Here is a 20,156-nt window from a genome sequence, read left to right as displayed (position 1 = left end):
AGGCCATTCGGCCCTTCGTGCCTGCACTGCCATTTAATATGATCACGGCTGATCATCCAACTCAGTATCCCGTACCTGCCTTCTCTCCATACCCCCTGATCCCTTTAGCCACAAGGGCCACATCTAACTCCCTCTTAAATATAGCCAATGAACTGGCCTCAACTACCTTCTGTGGCAGAGAATTCCACAGATTCACCACTCTGTGTGTGAAAAAAAACGTTCTCATCTCGGTCCTAAAAGACTTCCCCCTTATCCTTAAACTGTGACCCCTTGTTCTGGACTTCCCCAACATCGGGAACATACACGGAATTTGATTTGCCATACAGTCATACCAATAAAAAGCAACAAGACACACAAAATACATTTTAACATAAACATCCACCACAGTGACTCCTCCACATTCCTCACTGTGATGGAAGGCGAGAAAACAGTTCAATCTTTTCCCTTCTTTGTTCTCCCGCGGTCGAGGGCTTAGAGCCTTCCGTTGACGGGACGATCTTGGTTCCCGTAGCCAGTGGATGGGCCCTCCGCGTCGGGGCAATGAAGCTCCCACATCAGGGGGATCTCAGCTCACCGCGCCAGGTGATTAGACCCCGGGTCTGGTCGAATCTCCTGCGACTTTGGAGCTTCCCGATGTTAGTCTCTACCCGAGACTGCGAGCTCCTCGATGTTGAAATCCGCGGGCCACGGATGGAGCGTCGATCCCTGGCAAGGGATCGCAGGCTCCAATGGTAAGTCCACGGCCCCACGGTGGGGCTCAAAGTCAGTCCGGGGCAAGGCCGCCAGCTCCATGATGTTAGGCCGCAGAGCGACCGGAGATACGATCCAGAAAACAATTGCAACTCTGGCTAGGTAAGAGATTGAAAAAAAGTTTTCCCCGACTCCCTCCCCCACCCCCCACATAAAACAAACCAGAGATTTAGTATAAATCAAGTGTTTTAACACAAACTTTCTAAAACACACTAAAAATAACAAAAAAGACAAAAAGACAGACGGTTGGCGAGGCTGCCTTTGCTGACAGCGCCACCCGTAATAAAGATGAAATTGTAAGGAAGGTCCCGACTTAAAGCGTCACCTATCCTTGTTGAAGAAGTGTTCCAACTCACAAGGCACCTATCCATGTTTGAAGAAGGGCCTCAAACCGAAACATCACCTATTCATGTTCTCCAGGGATGTTGCCTGACCCGTTACTCCAGCACTTTGTGTCTTTTTTTTCTTGATGAGGGTACCTTTGTTTGACACTTTCAATTGATATCCCATGGAGGTAATATTGTCAACAGTACATTGGAGCAATACATGTTCTATTACACAACTCGTGTATGAACAGAAACACTGAGAGTTTTCAAATGGTGAACGAATGGGAAATGGTGATGTGCAGAGAGATCTGGCCATTCATGAAAATGCAGAGGGCAGATGAATGAGCTACCATCAGAATGGGGCAGATCTGGCACACACAATGGTTATCAGTGACTGTCCCATTGTTGATCCTCTTCTAAAGTCAACAAGCAGTTTGTTGTTTTTACTGATGTTGAGAGCAAGGTTGTTGTTCTGACACCATTTAGTCAGTTGATCGATCTCTCCCCTATACTCTGGGTCGTCATCATCTGGAATTTGTCCCACAACAGTGGTGTCATCAGCAAATTTGAAGATGGAGCTATGGAGGATTCAAATTGGAACTATGTCCGGCTACATAGCTATGGGTATTGAGTGAGTAGAACTGGGGTCTGAGCACACAGCCTTGAAGTGCTGCTGTGCTGATGTTTATTGAGCAGGAAATGTTGCTGCCAATTCATACCGAGTGTGTTCTGTTGATGAGGATTCTGTTGATGAGTTGTCGAGGATTCTGTTGCAGAGGGATGCGCAGAGACCCAGTTCCGTGAGCTTGGTAACCGGTTTGGCTGGGATGGTGGTGTTGGACGCTGAACTGTAGTCCATGAACATATCTATGAACAACAGCTTTGTGTATGTGCTGTTATTGTCCACGTGGTCCAGTGCAGAGGTCCACCAATCAGCGATCAGCCTCCTACACCAGCATTATCCTACACACGAGGGACAGTTTTTTTTACTGTAGCCAATTAACCTACAAACTTGTACGTCTTTGGAGGAAACCAGAGCACACAGAGAAAACCAATGCAGTCACAGGGAGAACGTACAATCTCCGTACAGACAGCACCTGTGGACAGGATCAAACCCGGGTCTCTGGCGCTTTAAGGCAACAACTCTACCACTGCGCCACCCCAAATAGATAGAAGGAAATAATAGATGATAAATAATTGGTTGAATATATATGAAAGATTGTCTTGAAAACTTAATTAGCAACGTTTGAAATCACAACATAGAAATATCAGTGACTCTGAGAGGAAGGTGTGGACATTGTACCTCACTGACTCTAACATTTGCAGTTGCCCATGTATAGACCAAAGGTTAATTAGTAATCTATTTTATGACCCTGAATTATACAATGAACTATTGAACCACAGTACTCCCGCAATAAATTCCAGTACATGACTGTTGATACTGATCCAAATCATGAATGCATTAATTCATTGAAACATTAGCTTGACATTTGAAAATACCAGGCCTAGAGTAAACATCATTCTCTAGCAAATCTGCTCAAGGGCCCTCGGAAACGTACAAGCAATTAGGTGGGGGAAATTTTGCAGTTTTGTTCAGTGGGATAGCAATACACAACTAAATCTTGGTGAATAAAGTAAATGGTCAAAAGTTTAGTTGAAGGGATAGACTTTAAGCGGCGAATTAAAAGAGAGCATGCAGGGGGGTAAAATTACAAGGCCATTAATTATACATCTGAATATCTTGTTAGGCTACTTCAGATGGTGTTTATATATTTAAATCTCAGCATTAATCAGAGATACGTACGAATGATTGGCCTCCTACAGGACAATCATGACCCAATCAATTCAGTCACAATTAAATAGATTTACTTAATTTATATTCAATCTTATGTTTGTTGTGTTTTGAACTCGGAAACTCAGCAGATTTAGTGTCATGGAGCCAGAAATCATGAAATCATTAGCATTCGGTGCTCTGGATTCCAGCAGAGTCCTTAGTTTCCCCTCCCTGACTCTCAGTCTGATGAAGGGTCTTGACCCAAAACGTCACCCATTCCTTTTCTCCAGAGATGCAGCCTGGCCCACTGAGTTACTCCAGCATTTTGTGTCTATCTTCAGTATAAACCAGCATCTGCTGTTCCTTCCTAAACAAAGAAGGTTACATTGGTTGATTGAATTGATTGATTCATTGAAAGATGCAGCATGGAAATGGGCCCTTAAGCCCATTGAGTCCATGCCAATCAATGATCACTCATTCACATTAGTTCTATGTTATGCCACTTTTCACATCCACTTCCTACACTTTAGGGGCAATTTACAGTGGTCAATTGACCTACAAACGCGCATGTCTTTGAGATGTGGGTGAAACCGCAGGAGCCACAGGGAGAAAGTGCAAACTTCACACAGGCAGCACCCAAGATCAAGACCAATCTGGGTAAAAACGTACACCTCCAGATTCAGGGACAGTTTCTTTCCAGCTGCTATCAGGCAACCGGACCATTCTGACAGCAGTCCTGAACTACTATCTACCTCATTAGAGACCCTTGGACCATTTTAATCTGGCTTTATTGGACGTTATCTTGCACTAAACATTATTCCCTTCATCGTGTATCTGTACACAATGGATGGCGCGATTGCAACCATGAATAGTCTTTCTGCTGATGGGTTAGTACACAACAAAAGCTTGTCATTGTACCTTGGTACATGAGACAATAAATCATATCATCATATATATACAGCGCGGAAACAGGCCTTTTCGGCCCACCAAGTCCGCGCCGCCCAGCGATCCCCGCACATTAACACTATCATGTTCTATTGAGAGCTCTGCCACTGTTCTTTGGCTTTAAAGCACGACCTCTTGCATTTGCAAAAAGAGTTGTTCTATTGAAACCTTCACCTCTGTTCTTTCTGTTTGTCAGCGGCTGTGGAACCTGCACCACACTTTACTGTGACAGTTTTTGCATCAACTGTCATCTGGCTGATTGCGATATTTCTCTTCACCCTCTTAGGTTTTGAGGTTTTCCAAAGCTATTTTTATGGCTGGGCTGTGTCTGTTACAGCCAGTGGATATTTGGGTGGCATGTGGCACAATGGTGCAGCTGGTAGACCTGCAGCCTCACAGCCACAGTATTGCTGCCTTAAAGCACCAGACCCCAGGCTCTAACCTGACGACAGGCGCTGTCTATACGGAGTTTGCACATTCTCCCCGTGACTGCGTGGGTTTCCTCTGGGTGCTCCGGTTTGTAGGTTAATTGGCTGCTGTAAATTGTCCTGAACGTGCAGCTAGTGGATGCGAACATGGGATAGCATAGTAGCATAGTGTGGTCGTCATGGAATTGTTGGGCCTGTTTCCACGCTGTATCTCTAAGTACTAAATTTGTCCTGATCTCGGAATGCACAAAAATGACTCACTTTGATTTTTATTCTCTGTGAGGAAGCATTTGGCCTCTGCATGGAAAACCGGTTGGCAGGTTCAAGCATGTAACTGTGTTTCTAATTAATTCTCATTTTATTGCCAATCCAAGAGTCATCTAATGGTATCACAGCAGTCATTGGACTGGTGACCCTAGGTTAATGATCTGAAAATGTTCACTCAAACCCCACCAAAGTAGTTGAGTCATTTTAACGCTAATTAAATAGATCGGATTTCCTCACTGCTTTGGTGGTATTTAAGCTTCAGATCATTAGCCTGGAGCCACCATAAAGGAAATGTCAGTGTTGTGGGTCAACTCAGGTGAAACATCAGCAGTGGAGAACAGTCGCTTGGAATTAGCAATGTAGACACTGGATAAAAGACGACCGATTCACACTCGGCTTCAAGGGAATTGAATATGGTCTCAAAAGGACACAAAGTGCAGGAGTAACTCAGCGGGTTAGGCGACATCTATGGAGAAATATGGTCCCAAATGGACACAGCGTGCTGGAGTAATTCAGTGGACCAGGCAGCATCTCTGGAGAACATGGATAGATGATGTTTTGGGTTGGGACCTTTCTTCAGACTGATTGTGGAGAGGTGGTGGTGGAAGAAAGCTGGGAGGGAGGAGAAGCAGGACAAAGCGTGACAGGTAATAGGTGGACACACGCGAGAGGGGTATTTGATAGGCAGATGGTTGGAACAAAGGCCAGAGATTAGAACAGATGGTGTGAGACAGAAGGATTGAAGAGTTGCAAATTGTGAAGCCAGAGGAAAATTATTTAGGAGGAAAGGGAGGGGGAGGGGAGACATAGATGCTAGTCCAGGTGGGGCACTGGTAAGGAAAGGGGGGAGGGGATGTAGCGGGGAAAAGAAGTGGGGGAAGGGGATTTATAGAAGTGACCTAAAATTGGAGAATTTGATGTTTGTACATCAATCAGCAGGAGCAGCAGCAGCAAGCAGCAGTAGCAGCAGCAAGCAGCAGCAGTAGCAAGCAGCAGCAAGCAGCAGCAAGCAGCACCAAGCTGTGTTGCTTGGGAAGTAGTGTGTGGGGATTGTGTGGGGATAGTAAGGAGTAAGACCTGTGTGATCTCCCGGACTAGTTTCGATCGCCTAGCTTGGGGTCGGAGAGGAATTTCTCGGATTTTTTCCCAAATTGGCCTGGGTTTTTTATCCGGTTTTTCGCCTCTCCCAGGAGATCACTCAGTTCTTTTGGGTGGGCGGTTGGAGCGGTTGGAGTAGCGGCCGGGCGGTAGGTTTAGTAACCGAGCGCGGGGCTTTGTTTGGAGCGTATGACTGCCAGGGCAGTTTTTTGTTCTGGGTGTCAGATGTGGGGAATCTGGGAGTCTGATAGTCTTCCAGACATCCACATCTGCGCCAGGTGTGACGAGATGGGGCTCCTAAGGGACCGTATTAGGAACCTGGAGCAGCAGATTGATGACCTCCGTCTGATCAGGGAGAGTGAGGAGGTTATAGATAGGAGTTACAGGGAGGTGGTCACTCCTAGACCACGGGAGGTAGACAAGTGGGTCACTGTTAGGGGGGGCAAGGAACAGAGGCAGGGACTAGGGAGTACCCCGGTGGCTGTACCCCTTGGAAATAAGTACTCCTGTTTAAGTACTGTTGGGGGGGACAGCCTACCTGGGGGCAACGACGGTGCCCGGGCCTCTGGCAAGGAGTCCGGCCCTGTTGCTCAGAAGGGTAGGGAAAGGAAGAGGAGAGCAGTAGTAATAGGGGACTCTATAGTGAGGGGGTCAGATAGGCGTTTCTGTGGACGCAGTCGGGAGACCCGGATGGTGGTTTGCCTCCCTGGTGCCGGTGTCCGGGATGTGTCTGAGCGTGTCCAGGATATCCTGAAAGGGGAGGGAGAGGAGCCAGAGGTCGTGGTACATATAGGTACCAACAATATAGGTAGGATAAGGGAAGAGGTCCTGAAAGGAGAATTCAGGGGGCTAGGAAGAGAGTTAAAAAAAAGGACTTCCAAAGTAATAATCTCAGGCTTACTGCCTGTGCCACGCGATAGTGAGAATAGGAATGGAGTGAGGTGGAGGATAAATACGTGGCTGAGGAACTGGTGCAGGGAGCAGGGTTTCAAGTTTCTGGATCATTGGGACCTCTTCTGGGGGAAGTATGACCTGTACAAAAAGGACGGGTTGCATCTGAACCCGAGGGGAACAAAATATCCTGGCGGGGAGATTTGCTAAAATAACTGCGGAGACTTTAAACTAGTACGGTTGGGGGGAGGGACTCAAACACAGATAGCTAATAGGCAGTGTGTGAGGCAGGAGGCAGAAAAGGGAAACACTCAGACCCAAAATGTAGGAGAGAAAGAAGGGAAAAGAAATAAACTGAGAATAAGAAATGATGGGTCCCTTAAATGTGTATATTTTAATGCTAGGAGCATTGTAAGAAAGGTGGATGAGCTTAGAGCCTGGATTGACATCTGGAAGTATGATGTTGTGGCGATCAGTGAAACATGGTTGCAGGAGGGTTGCGATTGGCAATTAAATATTCCAGGATTTCATTGTTTCAGATGTGATAGAATCGGAGGGGCAAGAGGTGGGGGTGTTGCATTGCTTGTCAGGGAGGATATCACAGCAGTGCTTTGGCAGGACAGACTAGAAGGCTCGATTAAGGAGGCTGTTTGGGTGGAACTCAGAAATGAGAAAGGTTTAGCAACACTTATAGGGGTGTATTATAGACCGCCAAATAGAGAACGAGAATTGGAAGAGCAAATATGTAAGGAGATAGCAGATATTAGTAGTAAGCACAGAGTGGTGATTGTGGGTGATTTCAATTTTCCGTATATAGACTGGGAATCACATTCTGTTAAAGGGCTGGATGGTTTGGAGTTTGTAAAATGTGTGCAGGATAGTTTTTTGCAGCAATACGTAGAGGTGCCTACCAGAGAAGGGGCAGTGTTGGACCTCCTGTTAGGAAATGAGATGGGTCAGGTGACGGAGGTATGTGTTGAGGAGCACTTTGGGTCTAGTGATCATAATGCCATTAGTTTCAATATCATTATGGAGAAGGTCAAATCTGGACCAAGGGTTGAGATTTTGGATTGGAGAAAGGCTAATTTTGAGGAGATGAGAAAGGATTTAAAAGGAGTGAAATGGAAATTGTTGTTTTATGAAAAGGATATAATAGAGAAATGGAGGATATTTAAAGGTGAAATTTTGAGAGTACAGAGTCTTTATGTCCCTGTTCGGTGGAAAGGAAAGAATAATAATTTGAAAGAGCCGTGGTTTTCCAGGGAAATTGGACACTTGGTTCGGAAAAAGAGGGAGATATACAATAAATATAAGCGGCAGGGAGTAAATGAGGTTCTTGAGGAATATAAAGAATGTAAAAGGAATCTTAAAAAGGAAATTAGAAAAGCGAAAAAAAGATATGAGGCTGCTTTGGCAAGTAATGTAAAAGTAAACCCCAAGGGGTTCTACAGATATGTCAATAGCAAAAGGATAGTGAGGGATAAAATTGGTCCATTAGAGAGTCAGAGTGGACAGCTATGTGCTGAGCCGGAAGAAATGGAGGAGATATTAAACAATTTCTTTTCTTCGGTATTTACCGAGGAGAAGGATATTGAATTATGTGAGGTAAGCGAAACAAGTAGAGTAGTGATGGAAATTAGGAGGATTAAAGAAGAGGAGGTACGGACACTTTTGAAGAATATAAAAGTGGATAAGTCTCCAGGTCCTGATAGGATATTCCCTAGGACATTGAGGGAAGTTAGTGCAGAAATAGCAGGGGCTATGACGGAAATATTTCAAACGTCATTAGAAACAGGGATGGTGCCGGAAGATTGGCGCATTGCGCATGTTGTGCCTTTGTTTAAAAAAGGTTCTAAAAGTAAACCTAGCAATTATAGACCTATTAGTTTGACGTCTGTGGTGGGAAAATTAATGGAAAAGATACTTAGGGACAATATATATAATTATTTGGATAATCAAGGCCTGATTAGAAAGTCAACATGGATTTGTGCCTGGAAGGTCATGTTTGACTAATCTTCTTGAATTTTTTGAAGAGGTTACCAGGGAAATTGATAAGGGCAAGGCTGTGGATGTTGTCTATATGGACTTCAGTAAGGCATTTGACAAGGTTCCACATGGAAGGTTGATTAAGAAGGTTAAATCGTTGGGTATTAATAGTGAGGTTGCAAGATGGATTCAACAATGGCTGAATGGGAGATACCAGAGGGTAACGGTTGACAATTGTATGTCAGGTTGGAGGCCAGTGTCTAGTGGAGTACCCCAAGGATCTGTGTTGGGTCCACTGTTGTTTGTCATTTACATTAATGATCTGGATGATGGTGTGGCAAATTGGATTAGTAAATATGCAGATGATACTAAGATAGGTGGAGTAGTTGATAGTGCGGTAGATTTTCAAAGTCTACAGAGAGACTTGGGCCTTTTGGAAGGGTGGGCTGAAAGATGGCAGATGGAGTTTAATGCTGATAAGTGTGAGGTGCTGCATTTTGGTAGGACAAATCAAAATAGGACGTACAGGGTAAATGGTAGGGAATTGAGGAATGCAGTGGAACAGAGGGATCTGGGAATAACTGTGCATTGTTCCCTGAAGGTGGAATCTCATGTGGATAGGGTGGTGAAGAAGGCGTTTGGTATGCTTGCCTTTATAAATCAGAGCATCGAGTATAGAAGTTGGGATGTAATGTTGAAATTGTACAGGGCATTGGTGAGGCCAAATCTGGAGTATGGTGTGCAGTTCTGGTCACCAAATTATAGGAAGGATGTCGACAAAATGGAGAGGGTACAGAGGAGATTTACTAGAATGTTGCCTGGGTTTCAGCACTTAGGCTACAGAGAGAGGTTGAACAGGTTGGGTCTTTATTCTTTGGAGCGTAGAAGGTTGAGGGGGGACTTGATAGAGGTTTTTAAAATTTTGAGAGGGACGGACAGAGTTGACGTGGGTAGGCTTTTCCCTTTGAGAGTGGGGAAGATTCCAACAAGGGGACATAGCTTCAGAATTGAGGGACAAAGGTTTAGGGGTAACATGAGGGGGAACTTCTTTACTCAGAGGGTTGTGGCTGTATGGAATGGGCTTCCGGTGGAAGTGGTGGAGGCTGGCTCGATTTTATTATTTAAGAGTAAATTGGATAGGTATATGGATAGGAGGGGATTGGAGGGTTATGGTCTGAGTGCAGGTAGATGAGACTAGGTCAGGGAGAATGGTCGGCGTGGACTGGTAGGGCCGGACAGGCCTGTTTCCATGCTGTAGTTGTTATATGTTACCATTGGATTGTAAGCCATCCTTGTGGAATATGAGCTGCTGTATCTCATATTCCACGAGTCAAGAGTGTTTTATTGCCTTTTGTCCTGAAATGGAACAATGAAATTCTTACTTGAAGCAGCACCACACATACAGTATGTAAACATACTACAATAAACACAAAAACGTTCAATAAATTAAATAAAACAATATAATTTTTCAAAATGTAAACAGGTTTAAAAACATTGCCATATAATTATTACGTTTTATTTTCAAAGGAACTTTGGGGAATTTCCGTATAATATGCAATTTGTTACACACTTTGTTCAAGGTTCATGCATATTTCAACTATTAAAATCGCTTTTTCACCAGTGATTTACTCTGTGTGATTTGCGACCGTAATATGAATGTTCTCTGCGGCCAATTCAAAAGCACATGTGTGATAGAAGGGGCTGTCGAGAAAATAAAAGCACTATTCACTTCCCAAAGATAGACACAAAAATCTGGAGTAATCTGGAGAGCTGGATAGAGCTCTTAAGGATAGCAGAGTCAGGGGGTATGAGGAGAAGGCAGGAACGGGGTACTGATTGAGAATGATCAGCCATGATCACATTGATTGGCGGTGCTGGCTCGAAGGGCCGAATGGCCTCCTCCTGCACCTATTGTCTATTGTAATGCAGCAGGTCAGACAGCATCTCTGGGGAAAAGATGTTGGGAGGGATGTACTCCAAAGACGTACAAGTATGTAGGTTAATTGGCTGGGTAAATGTAAAAATTGTCCCTAGTGGGTGTAGGATAGTGTTAATGTACGGGGATCGCTGGGCGGCGTGGACTTGGAGGGCCGAAAAGGCCTGTTTCCGGCTGTATATATATGATATGATGATATGAGGTGACATTTCAGGTCGAGACCCTTCTTCAGACCCTCTCCAGAGATGTTGCCTGACCCGCACAGTTACTCCAGTGTTTTATGTCTATCTTCGGTTTAAACCAGAATCTGCAGTTCCATCCTACGCATTCACTTCCCAAAGTTGAGTTAGAGGAGAATTAAATGACAGGCTCAGTTCCATACTATTTGTCAGGCTCTGGATTCATATCTAGGACAGGCCATAGGTATAAAGGTTCCTCTCTCTGCCATTTCCAACGACTTGAACTAAAAGGATGCCCAGTCCTGGTTCAAACATCTAATCCCTCCCAACATTAATAACAAATTAGCCTTGTTGATTACAAACCTCAGCTGGCATTCAAACTGGAAATACCATGCTAGTGTGACAGGTTTGGTGCCCTGAAATTAAATATTGAAGAAACCTTTATATTCCATGTAATTCATATCATACTGTGCCGACGATACGTGACTTGGTAGAGCTGCTACCTCACAGCGATCTTTGTTCGACCCTGACTATCGGTGTAAAGGATTAGAATTTATTTCATTACTCTGCTGAGAACACTTTATTCTTTCATGCACTCTATCTATTCAAAACCAAGTCCTTGTCAGTCCTTCAGCACACATTTACACTCATTTTATTTCATCCTCTCCACATTCCCATCAGCTCTCAGTGGCGCAGCGGTAGAGTTGCTGCCTTACATCGCCAGAGACCTGGGTTCGACCATGACTACGGGTACAGTCTGTCCGGGGTTTGTACATTCTCCATGACTGGGTAGGTTTTCTCCGGGTGCTTCGGTTTTGCAAAGATGTGCAGGTTTGTGGGTTAATTGGATTCTGTAAATCATCCCTGGTATGTAGATTAGAACAGGTGTACGGGTGATTGTTATTGGCGTGGACTCAGTGGGCCGAAGGACCTGTTTCTACGCTGTATCTAATTGTGGCCTCAACAATGTCTTATATAACTGTAACAATAACCTCCTAACTTCTATACTCAATACTTTGACTGATAAAGGCCAATGTGCTGAAAGCCATCTTGACCACCCTATCTACCTGTGACATCACGTTCAAGAAACTGTGTACCTGCACTCCTAGATCTCTCAGCTCTACAACACTCCCCAGTGCCCTACCATTCACTGTGTATGCCCTGCCCTTGCTAGACCTCCCGAAATGGAGCATCTCACATTTCTCTGTATTAAATTCCATCAAACATTCCTCAGCCCACCTGCCCAACTGATCAGATCCTGCTGCAAATTCTGACAACCAACTTCACTTTCTACAATACCACCCATTTTAGTGTCATCAGGCTACCAGGTTACCAGGCTTCTGAATAGTCCTTCTATATCCTAGCGTGCAGTCTGACTCTCCTCTATCTCATGGCAGACATTGGAATTTATCACTGGAACTGTTGCATGAAAAAAAATGTTGAGAACTATATTCCACACTCTATCTTTTGTTTTGCTCTACCTATTGTACTTCAGTATGGCTTGGTTGTATCACCTGATTTGACGGGATTGCATGCTGTTAATCATTAACACGACAATAATAAACCTAAACCTAGTTACAACCTGCAGATTCTTGAAGCAATTTGCACAACACTAATCCTACCTCAACAACGGAACACCTTACATTACCTGTTGCGATACGATGGACTTGCAATCTAATTGTGGTTTGACTAACGTCTTGGTTTTTTTGCAGTCTTTCTCTTTTCACTTTTCACTGTCTTGTAGAATTGATGTGTTATTTATGTATTTTCTATGACATCCAGCTGCCTGTGATGCTGCTGTGTGAGATTGTCATTGTATCAGGAGTAAAGGAGGCAGAGAACCTTGTGACCTGATGTCAAGACAACAACCTCTCTTTCAATGTCAGCAAGACAAGGAGATAGTGATTGACTTCAGAAAGCGAAGTGGTACACATTGATGATGCCCAAGTAGAGATGGTTGAAAGCCATCTCCCTAACAACTCTCACCAACTTCTACAGCTGCACCATAGAAAGCATTTTATCGGGATGCATCACAGCTTGGGAACAGCCCCATGCAAGTCCGCAAGGAATTGCAGAGAATTGTGGATTCAGCCCAGACCATCACACAAACTAACCTCCCTTCCATTGACTCTATTTACACCTCACGCTGCCTCGGCAATAATGATAATAATGGTAATGAGTAAGTTTATTGGCCAAGTATGTGCATATACAAGGAATGTGCCTTGGTGCTCCACTCACAAATGACAACACAAACATACAGTTAACAATTAAGAATAAAGCATAAACACATCAAAACAATAAGGATACAACATTACGGTCTAAACATGTGGGTGGAAATAAACCAGAGCAAAAAAGAGACTACAGACTTTGGTTATTGAGTAGATCTATCACTCGTGGAAAGAAGCTTCCACAAGGCCACCAGCATGATCAAAGATGTGTCTCATCTCCCTCTTCTCCCCACTCCCAATAGGCAAGAGGTATACAAGTGTGAAAACGCACACCTCCAGATTCAGGAACAGTTTCTTCCCAGCTGTTATCAGGCAACTGAACCATCCAACCAACAGCTGGAGAGTAGTCCTGAGCTAGTCTCTACCTCACTGGAGATCCTTGAATGATCTTTAACAGGACTTTACTGGACTTTATCTTGCACTAAACATTATTCACTTTATCATGTATCTGTACACTGTGGACGGCTCGATAGTAATCATGCATTGTCTTTCCGCTGACAGGTTAGCATGCAACAAAAGCTTTTCATTGTACCCCTGTACACGTGACAATAAACTAAACTAATCTGTACCTCACCGTACTTATGGTTAGGACAATATACTCAACTTGTCTTGACCCGAGTGCTGTAAGCATTGGGCTGTTGGTTATAAGTGGTTATAAGTGGAAATAAAATGCTTTCCTCTCAGCACTGATGCCCACCTTCGAGCAGCAAGCAAGCAGCCACTAACCTGAGGCGTTCCTTCAGCCCTTCCCTTATTGATGGCTCAGCTCTTTCTGTTCGCTGTGCCACTATTTCCAGATCCTTCTCATCCATGACCTGTCGATCCACGTAGTAGTTGGATTTCCGCACCCGAAGCTCGGAAGCTCCTCTGTCTTCTGAATTGGTAATCATTGTCCTTTCTGGATTTGCCACGGACCTTCGAAGAGTGAAAGCAGGGCAATAAACTGGAGAAAAACAGCGAGGCAAAAGTAAACAAAAACAACACATAAGCACACAGCTCACGCACGATGGAAATAACTGTAATGGGGAGAGACAACTCCAAAGAATACCACATCTTTCCTAAAACAAATGTTTCTTCAAATGTTGAGTTCAGTTCCCGGCACTAATCCATATGTCCGATTATGTCTATGGTGGGTTGGTGGATGGGAAACCTCTGAGTCATGCGTTTATTTGGGTGGCACAGTGGTGCAGCTGCTGCCTCACAGCGCCAGAGACCCGGCTTCCATCCTGACCTCGAGTGCTGTCTGTGTGAAGTTTGCATGTTCTCCCTGTGACCAAGTGGGTTTTCTCTGGGTGCTCCAGTTTCAATAAACAATAGGTGCAGGAGGAGGCCATTCGACCCTTCGAGCCAGCACCACCATTCAATGTGATCATGGCTGATCATTCTCAATCAGTACCCCGTTCCTGCCTTCTCCCCATACTCCCTGACTTCGCTATCCTTAAGAGCTCTATCTAGCTCTCTCTTGAATACATTCAGAGAATTGGCCTCCACTGCCTTCTGAGGCAGAGAATTCCACAGATTTACAATTCTGTGACTGAAAAAGTTTTTCCTCATCTCCGTTCAAAATGGCCTACCCCTTATTCTTAAACTGTGGCCCCTGGTTCTGGACTCCCCCAACATTGGGAACATGTTTCCTGCCTCTAACGTGTCCAACCCCTTAATAATCTTATATGTTTCGATAAGATCCCCTCTCATCCTTCTAAATTCCAGTGTATACAAGCCATCTTCTCCTATCCCAAAGACGTGCGGGTTTCTGGGTTAGTTGGCCTCTGTAAATTGCCCCGAGTGTGTAGGGGGCGGATAAGAACACTTTCTAATACCGGACCAGTGTAAACGGGTGATTGATGGTCGCTGTGGATGGGGTGGGCCAAAGCACCTGAAACCATGCCATTCGTATCTCTAAACAAAACTAAACACAAACCAGCACCTGCAGTTCCTTCGTAAACACAATTTGATGAGAAGTTTTATGGCACTGTGAATGCATCTGACCTCATGCGTGAGTAATATTGTAAACGTGCGGAATGCTCTCCCATGATGTTAATTCCCAAAGGAACGTTCTTCTATTCACAATTTACAAGTTGGTTTGAGTGTGGGGCGTGAGGCAGATAATGACATAAGAGACAGGGGCAGCAATGGTCCATATATCCTCATAAACTTTTCCACAGATTCAAAAAATTCCCGGCTCACCCTACATCTCCACTTCTCCCATCACTCCAGCCATCGGGAAGAAAATATGGGAGACCAAAAACGGACAGCCAGCTCCAGGAACAACTTCTTCCTCACATCCATCAGGTTATTAAATATTACGAACTACAACTAAACTCCGAACTACAAAGTGCCTGGGTTGCACTATGGGCTTTGTCTTTGGGCTTTGTACTATATTGTTTTTGTTATTCATTGATTTTTTTTGTTAGTTTATTATATTATGTATTGAGTACTGTGTTTGCAAACCAGTCGTACTGCCGCTGCAAGTAAGAATTTCATTGAAACGTTTCGGGACATAAAGCACTCTTGACTCTCTCTTCCCTCTCTCTCCCCCCTCTTGTCCCTTCATCTTTTCTTGTCCAAAAGCTGAACAGTTTCAGCAACTGAGGATCAGCATCTGAGGATCCATAGTGTTTGGGGATTGAGAAGTCCAAAGATTCACAACTCCCTGAGGTATAACATTTCTCCTCACCTCAATCCTAAATGTTCGATTCCTTACCATGAAAGAGGACAGTCTTAGTCTGGTCAGTACATATTGTGAATGTATACATGGGTTTCCTCTGTTTTGTAATTCCAGCACGATAAGCAACACATTGTGAAATAGTAGTTCAAATGTCAAGTGAAGAAATCTTCACAAGCACCACAGTGACCCTGTGCACACCTGCAGCCAGCCAACTGAAAAGATTACCAAAGTGAAATTGATAAATTAGACAATGGTATTAAACTGGCTTTAACACGAGAACATGCTGCAAATACTCAGCAGCAACAGTGGAGTGAGAAACCAAGCTGATGTTTCAAGATGATGAGTTTTAACCCAATGTACTTGACATAAAATTGGCCGCCGATTCACAATTACCAAGGCCCAACTTCACTCTCTTAGAGTTTTTAAAAATTAGATTTTATCAGCATGCTGCTTATAATTAATCTCATAAGAAACGTTGTGTTCAAAAAAGTTCCAGATACCAATGAATGAAAAATCAATGAATTTAGAGTCATGGAATTATATATGCAGAAACAGGCCCTGCAGTTCAAGTCATCCATATCGACCAAGACGTTTGTTCAAGCTAGATTGAGAATGATCAGCCATGATCACATTGAATGGTGGTGCTGGCTCGAGGGGGCCGAATGGCTTACTGCTGCACCTATTGTCTATAGTCACATTTTCTTGCATTTGGCCCATATCACTCTAAATCTTTCCTATCCATGCACCTGTCTAAGTTGAACATGTCAATTGTTTATCTCACAGTAAGTGGGCAGTACAGAGATAATTGGTACTATTACCCAAGTCCATGTGCTCCACTTGCCAAAGCACCTCAGGGCATATGAATGATCCACGTTTCCCTCCCTGAAGCTCTGCGATGGGTGCCATAGCATTTGAGCCATGTACCACTAACCCAGTCCTCATCTCCAGCATGTACAAGTCTGTATGCGCTCTCCTAATTCCACCCCCATGTTCAGCAACTTTGACAGGTTGAAGGGAATTTTCCACAAGCTTGGTACCATGTCCAACCCCAAACTGAGATTCAGACAAAACATCACTAAACCCGTCCATCGTAACGTCACTTGCCTTACTTCAGCTCAGCTTAACATCAGCTCGTTCATAGACACAAAAAGCTGGAGTAACTCAGCGGGTAAGAAAGCATCTCTGGAGAAAAAAAGTACCCTTCTTCCGACCCAAAAAGTCACCTCCTCCTTTTCTCCTGAGATGCTGCCTTACCTGCTTAGTTACTTCAGCTTTTTGTGTGTATCTTCGGTGTAAACCAGCATCTGCAGTTCCTTTCTACACGTTAGATCCATTTTTACCACAGATTGAGCAAGTTGAAGGTTTTCATGTCAGGGTTGACATCTTCCCTCTCTGTAAACATCAACCATCCACAATTCTGTTGGCCATCTCCTATCTTCACCACCCTCAATGGTTCTGCTCATATAATGTGCCAGTTTTAAAAGTTTGCTCCTGGAGTTTATACCCCTTCATCCTCTTGACTATCCCCACCTTTTCCAGGTCCATCATTTGCCACAGATTGCTTTGTTCCTCCTCCTTTGGCCTCTTGCATTAGAGAGAGTCAAAGAGAGATAGCTAAAGAGGGATAGCGCACAGAAACAGGCCCTTCAGCCCGTTGAGTATGTGCTGACATCAAGCATGTATTTACCCATTTTATTCTTCTTGCATTCTCATCAACTCCCCCCAGATTTTACCACTCAGCTACATACAAGGGGCAATTTGCAGTGGCCATTTAAACGACTAACTTGTATGATTTTGTGATGTGGGAACAAAGTGGAACACCCATAGAAACCCACATGGTCACACAGAGAATGTGCAAACTCCACACAGACAGCACCAGTAGTCGGGATCAAACCTGTGCCACTGGAGTTACGAAATAACAACTCCAACAACTGCCCCACTGTGCTGCCCTTTTTTCTTATGAAATACAAGCTACATAAAACCCAACACGAGTGAACGCAAAACAAAATTACGACATTCGGCAGTATAACCGTTAACATGAGATTAGGAGAGGCAATTGATAACTGCAATTTTTCTTTCCTGTTGGTACAACACTTTAGCTGTATTAATTCACAGCCCATGCGTAATTATGAACTCTTCCGTCTCAATGTTAATTCAAGAATACACAGAGGAACCAAATAAATGTCTCTAGAACAAGCTGCCTGTCAACTGTTATTGTTTAAAGGCAGTTCTGTCATTTTATTCCATTACAGATGAATGACTTCCAATGAAAAATTGATCAAAAATCAAGTTTGTGCAAGCAATGAAGGAACTGTGATGGGCAAGTCAAAGTCAAAAGCGTAGTGTGCACTCTGTTGAGATACTTCCAGCAAAGTTCATTAAGCAAATTGTTTAACTAGTCTCCTACTGTAATATCGGCAGATACATTAGGCTATCTTTTCCATACATTTTGTCCTGTTCTATCGTACACAAATCGCTGAATCAAAATAGTTCTTCAAAAAATGTAGACAATTATGTTACAATTTTATAGTAACATCTTGTGATCTTATCAGTTTTTGCTCAAGTTGATAAGTTTATGTTCTAGGAGCAGAATTAGGCCATTCGGCCCATCAAGTCTACCCCACCATTCAATCATGGCTGATCTATCTTTCCTTCCCAACCCCATTCTCTTGCCCTCTCCCCATAACCCCTGACACCCTTACTAATCAAGAATCCGTCAATCTCCGCCTTAAAAATATCTATTGACTTGGCCTCCACAGCGCTCTGTGGCAATGAATTCCACAGATTTACCATTCTCTAACTAAAATTGAAACTGAAGGTAGGAGCTTCTGTGATTATGAAAGATAAATACGTAAAAAAAGGAAAAACTCTACCTTGCGTTAGACGTCTTTGATTAAACGTTAGAACCAAGTTCCACTCTCTTGATGTCTTCAAAGAGATGTACCAGGATTTTTCTCACTCCGTTGCTCTGTGTCTTTTATGCTCTCTCCCACACTATTCTTGGATTGCCCTTGAAAATAAATTGCTGGTGAATTAAAGATAAGTCCTTACCTTTGAGCTCTCAAATCATGGGCAGCTGTAATCAAGACATGGCAGCACACTGGTTAAGCTATTGGACTAGTATCCCAGAGATCTAGACTGTGGATGTGAGATTGAGTCAGATCCTGGAACCTGGGGATTCTAAACACAAATATTTAAATAAGCCTGCAGTAAAAATATGGTATCAGTCGTGATAACTGTGAAACGGCTGGATTGTTGTATGATCTCTCTAGTTCACTCATGTTCGTCATGGACTGAAACCAACCATCTTTCCTGGATGTCATCTATATGTGACCTCAGACCCACCAATATTTTTGATTGACTGAATAAGGATTATTCAAAGAAGACTCACACTTGGACAACTTGGACACTTGGACACACTAGTCTTGCTGGTGATGTACACATCCAGTCCATTGGCAATGAACAAAAACTGTTGATCTTAAAAACGTTCTTGTGGAACATGGTGTTAGAGTCATAGAGTCATACAGCATCGAATCAGGCCCTTCAACCCACTTACCCATGCTGACCAACATACCCCATCTACATTAATCCCACCTCCCTGCGTTTGGCCCATATCTCTCTAAACCTTGCCTACTTGTTTAGTTTAATTTATTTTAGAGATACAATGTATCTAAATATATCCTATCCCCAATAGACAATAGGTGCAGGAGTAGGCCATTCAGCCCTTCGAGCCAGCACCGCCATTCAATGTGATCACGGCTGATCATTCTCAATCAGTACCCCGTTCCTGCCTTCTCCCCATACCCCCTGACTCTGCTATCCGTAAGAGCTCTATCTAGCTCTCTCTTGAATGCATTCAGAGAATTGGCCTCCACTGCCTTCTGAGGCAGAGAATTCCACATATTCACAACTCTCTGACTGAAAAGGTTTTTCCTCATCTCCGTTCTAAATGGCCTACCCCTTATTCTTAAACTGTGGCCCCTTGTTCTGGACTCCCCCAACATTGGGAACATGTTTCCTGCCTCTAACGTGTCCAACCCCTTAATAATCTTATATGTTTCGATAAGATCCCCTCTCATCCTTCTAAATTCCAGTGTAATCAAGCCTAGTCGCTCCAGTCTTTCAACATATGACAGTCCTGCCATTCCGGGAATTAACCTAGTACCTGTATAAATTATAAATGCCTTTTAAACGTTGTGATAGTACCTGCCTCAACTACCTGCTCTGGCAGCTTATTCCTTGCACCCACCACCCTTTGTGTAAAAAAAGTTGCTGCTCAGGTTCCTACTAAATCTTTCCACCCTCACCTTAAACCTGTGCCCTCTTAATTCCCCTACTCTGGGTAAAAGACTGAATTTTCTCTGTCTAATCCCATCATGATCTTATACACCTCTATAAGATCACCTCTCATCCTCCTGCACTCCAAAGTACATAGTCCTTGTCTGCTCAACCTCTCCCTATAGCTCAGAACCTCAAGTCCTGGCAACACCTTTTTATGTCTTCTCGACAATCTTTCCAGCTTAACAACATCCTCCCTACTTCCGAATGACTAAAACTGAACAATACTCCAAATGTGATCTCACCAACATCTTGTACAACTGTAACATGACATCCCAACTTCTATCCTCAATACTCTGACTGATGAAGGTCAATTTACTGAACGCCTTCTTGACCACCCTA

General features: G+C 43.8%; 1 protein-coding gene across 1 annotated transcript in view; it reads right to left on the bottom strand.

The window, feature by feature from the left end:
- The window catches only part of slc26a6.2 (solute carrier family 26 member 6, tandem duplicate 2), a 67,660-nt gene extending 51,278 nt beyond the window's left edge, over positions 1-16,382 (bottom strand). The window contains exons 1-2 of the mRNA XM_078414683.1: positions 16,295-16,382; positions 13,535-13,751 (exon numbers count right to left, since the gene is read on the bottom strand). Coding sequence (XP_078270809.1) covers positions 13,535-13,751; positions 16,295-16,382 — 305 coding nt within the window. The remainder of the gene's footprint in view (positions 1-13,534; positions 13,752-16,294) is intronic.
- Between the last annotated feature and the right edge of the window lie 3,774 nt (positions 16,383-20,156).

Source organism: Rhinoraja longicauda, chromosome 17, assembly GCF_053455715.1.
Source record: "Rhinoraja longicauda isolate Sanriku21f chromosome 17, sRhiLon1.1, whole genome shotgun sequence".
NCBI lineage: Eukaryota > Metazoa > Chordata > Chondrichthyes > Rajiformes > Arhynchobatidae > Rhinoraja > Rhinoraja longicauda.
Note: the sequence above shows the minus strand (reverse complement) of the source record. Positions and strands in the feature narration are given on the sequence as shown.